The sequence below is a fragment of the Cannabis sativa genome, chromosome 5 (assembly GCF_029168945.1).
Source record: "Cannabis sativa cultivar Pink pepper isolate KNU-18-1 chromosome 5, ASM2916894v1, whole genome shotgun sequence".
Classification (NCBI taxonomy): Eukaryota; Viridiplantae; Streptophyta; class Magnoliopsida; order Rosales; family Cannabaceae; genus Cannabis; species Cannabis sativa.
In genome coordinates this window covers 66899543-66903539 of record NC_083605.1, presented here as the reverse complement: position 1 = coordinate 66903539, position 3997 = coordinate 66899543, and the positions used below count along the sequence as shown (strand labels likewise).

The following is a 3997-nucleotide window of genomic DNA, read 5'->3' as shown; positions in this document are numbered from 1 at the left end:
CAATAATAATTTAGGGAGCACAATTTTACAATTATTGAGAGAGCACAACTCTACAGTAATGATAGTTTAGAGAGTGAAATAGTTACATATCAATTTCTCAACACGTCAAGTTGGTTTTTTTATACGGTGAAATTGTGGTATAGTTTAGGAGGAAAAAAATCTATTTATTCTCATTACTATTATTTAAGTATAATTTTGTTATGGTAGGAAATATAATATATATGAACAAGAGTTTAATGTATAAATAATCATAATAAAAAACAATGGTGTCACTTATTTAATTTTGAATTTCATTGGTTCTCATTTAATGTATATGATTTGCATACCAACCCATTAAAAGTTGCCACCTTTCTTAATATGTGCGCTATTGTTGATCAGTAATGTTATTAGATATTATATCTAAGAGTTTTTCCAATCAAACAGAGTTTGTTTACACTGATCTGTTAATTTTCTTGATAAAACTAATAGATAAATAGTTTAGTAATGAAATGAAATGAGAAAAGCCTACAAATATTGAAACTCTTGCATGCAATTACGGTCACCTCACCTATGTTTTTAACTTTCTAGTGATCTTGTACACAATTTTCAACTCTCTCTCACTCTCTCTCTCTCTCTCTCTCTCTCTCTCTCTCTCTCTCTCTCTCTCTCTCTCTCTCTCTCTCTCTCTTCATATTTTAAGATTATTTGGATAGGCATGGGATAGTGGGTTGTGAAACTTAAAACCACCATGGACTATCTGGGGTAGGCAAGAAAGATATCTAGAATCCACATGAGTTATCTATCAAAAAACTATGAAATCTTCACAAAGTGGATTTTGAATACTTTTTGCCCACCAAAACCAATGAACCAACACCAAAATGATGCCATATATGTAGCATTGAACTATTAATAACTTCATACTTCATCTGATCAAAGATGTTTTACCTCTTATGTTATTCTTATCTTAATATAATTGGTTATCGTTGGTTTAGCCACCATTGAGGTTCTTTGCTATGTTTAAGCTATAATCAATAACTGAAATGCTTGAACACAATTTTGGCAATTATAGATCTATGTATCAAAATTGATCAAATGATGGAAAAAGCTAATTCAACTGTTTGTGTTTCAATGAGTTTTGATAATCCTAGAAGATGGGATTTGAAACTTCATGAAACTGCTCAGAGTAGTTTTAAGAGAGCCTATCACCTCTTAAATTGTATCTCAGATAAAAAGAGAGAAACAAGTGTTCAAGAAGTGACTCTCCTAGCTCAAGATGCCATTGATGAATTCAAAAGGCTGCTTACTCTCCTAGACAATGGATCACTGCTATCATCATCATCATCATCATCAGATAAAAAGAGGATTAGAAAGGGTCCTCTGCCTAAAACCAATGATGTAAATCATGTTGAACTGATGGATAGTCCAAATTCTTCTTCGTACAAAACTTTGGCATACAGCTCAACCAAACCCTTCATAGGTAGACAGTTTCATCCTCCTCAGAGTACTAGTCAGGCCTCTAGTTCCATTCATAGAAGCAGTCTCAGCCTGAGTACTTTGATTCTTCCTAGTAATTCAATCATGGGGATGAGCCAATTCTCTCAACAACAGCCTAGCTGCAGCTCTTTGATCAGTATGAATGGAAGTAGCATTATTAAAACAAATGTAGTTCAACAGCATTCATCCTCAAATTTTTTGGCTTCTGAGGTCAGCACTTCTTCTATACTTTCTTCCAAGTGGATGTGTGGGGAGAAAAGTGAAGATACTACAAGTATGAAGTGTGTAGCCTCAACTGGTGGATGTCACTGCTCAAAGAGGAGGTGATTTGATCTATTATCTATATCGATTGGTGAACTGTGTTTTCTGTTCTGTAATTTTCAAACCAAATTAATGTGTCAAATCTTACTGAATTGATTCTGATAGTATGTAATTGTTTCTCTTCATTTTTTCCTTTACAGGAAACTCAAGAAAAGGAGGAGAATTCGAGTTCCCTCTGTTAGCAATAAATTAGCAGACATACCTCCTGATGACTACTCTTGGAGGAAATATGGTCAAAAGCCCATTAAAGGATCTCCATATCCAAGGTACAAAAAACCTTCTTTCTTTCTTCATCTTTGCTATTTAAATAACAAAACAAGACCCTTTATGTCCACTTATTTGTAAGTCTAATATTGGAACAAATTATAAGTACAAAGAATCTAATGTTTAGATCTCTTAGAACTGTTAAAGTTTCACTGATTGTCTTTTAAGTATTAGTTTTCTTGCCTTAAAAGTTACTTTGGCATTTACTTACTCTCCAATTTTATGCATTATTTTTCCAAAGGAGCTATTACAAGTGCAGCAGCTTGAAGGGGTGCCCTGCAAGAAAGCATGTGGAGAGGTGTTTGGAGGATCCTACCATGTTAGTTGTGACATATGAAGGTGATCACAACCACTCAAGAATCAGATTTCAAGCACCCAATTTGATGATTCAAGCTCAACAATAAACTGAAATTTTAAACAACAAATGGGGGACCAACATTTCCTTATGGTTGCCTCCTCCTCTCCCTAACTAACAACAGATGAAGAATCGCCATTCGGTATATTTGCCTTTTTCTTTTTGCTTCTATGTATACAAAATTAAATAAGTTATCTTCTGGATCACTTGTATACACCCTTGTTACACATTCCAATTAAAGCTCTTAGTTTTAGAATTGAACTATTTGGTACTCAAACTAGCTCATTAGCTACAAATTTGCGCGACTAATAGCGCCAACAAGGCTTTGTTTTGTGATAAGTCCAGTGCTTTCCTTTTAAAACAAAACAACTTTAGCCCTTATTCTTATAAGTGAAGCAAAAGATTGTTTTGTTCAGTGTTATGCTAATGAAATTTGTAGTTGAGAAGTAGAAAGAACCAACCTTTGCTGCATGGTATTCATGGGAAATTCGACTCAAAATGAAACAAAATGCATGAAAGAAGAATATGCCAAGACCAGATCACTCTCTTTATCACACTTAAAATGAAACAAAAGTTACATTAATAAGGTTGACAAATAAGTTTATAAACAAAGCATACATTACATTCTTCATTACTCTTATCTTTATTGCTTACTACAACTAATTTACTTTTCTAAATATAAGTTTCTTCCAAGCGAAAAGTTGCAGCTATACTATAGCTATAGTGACATTTTTTTCCCCCTTTTCTTTTCATATATTGATAAAGAGCTGTGTGGCTCAAAGTGGGCTCCAACATTTATCCAAGACTGAAAAAGGGCTCTAAATAATATAATGAATTATGTGATGACCAACATGGCCGACCATTACCAACTCGAAAGAAGACAACTTGTAGTTTGCTCACACTCCACTCTGCTAGCTAGCTAAGACTATTACTTCTAACACTCACTCACTCACTCACACTTACACTTACACTCACACAAAGAACAAAAAGAAAATAAAATATGATAAAAAATGAAAACTCTACTGCATTACATTATGTGCCAGGCTAATCTTAATTACTCATTTAGGCCCAACTTGAGACAGCTCCCATATCTTTTGCAAACAAAACTCAATAGACCCACCACTTTGTCCCAAGTGAGCTCTTTTTGGCTGAGGGTGTTACCAACCATGTCAACTTGATAGAAAAAATACATATACATATTTATAAGCATAGATGAACTAGAATTAAGAAAGAAAAAGGGTGTTTTCAGAAACTATTTAGTGAAAACAGAGCAGCTAATATATTTATGCTTTCAAAGTTTTTATCTTTTCTCTCTTTTGATCATCTCACTTAATTTTTATTTTTTATTTTTTATAATTGGGTTATTGTGGGGTTTGTGGTTACAAACAAAGTGGTCCTTGATTAGACTTTGCAGACATTGGATACTCTTAATTCTTAAAAATAATATTTGGATAAATATTGTAGACCTTAAAAAAGAAAAGAAATGAAAAAAAAATCTTGAAATGAGAATTTTGTGAAGATCCTCTTTATCATTATATCCTACACAGAATTATGAAGGTCCTTTAAGTAATATTATGATTTGTT

General features: G+C 33.2%; 1 protein-coding gene across 1 annotated transcript; it reads left to right on the top strand.

Moving 5' to 3' along the window:
- The first annotated feature begins 419 nt into the window (after positions 1-419).
- On the top strand, positions 420-2900 carry LOC115715921 (probable WRKY transcription factor 15). Its single transcript, XM_030644598.2, has 3 exons — positions 420-1796; positions 1935-2060; positions 2300-2900. The coding sequence occupies exons 1-3, from the start codon at positions 1072-1074 to the stop codon at positions 2460-2462; spliced, it is 1014 nt and encodes a 337-aa protein (XP_030500458.2). The 5' UTR covers positions 420-1071; the 3' UTR covers positions 2463-2900.
- Positions 2901-3997: the final 1097 nt, after the last annotated feature.

What these genes read in the sequence shown, in the direction of transcription:
- LOC115715921 (XM_030644598.2), top strand. Translation starts at nt 1,072, where the DNA reads ATGATGGAAAAAGCTAATTCAACTGTTTGTGTTTCAATGAGTTTTGAT. An exon ending in TGTCACTGCTCAAAGAGGAG is followed by an intron (nt 1,797 to 1,934) that starts GTGATTTGATCT and finishes TTTCCTTTACAG; the next exon opens with GAAACTCAAGAAAAGGAGGA. An exon ending in AAAGGATCTCCATATCCAAG is followed by an intron (nt 2,061 to 2,299) that starts GTACAAAAAACC and finishes ATTTTTCCAAAG; the next exon opens with GAGCTATTACAAGTGCAGCA.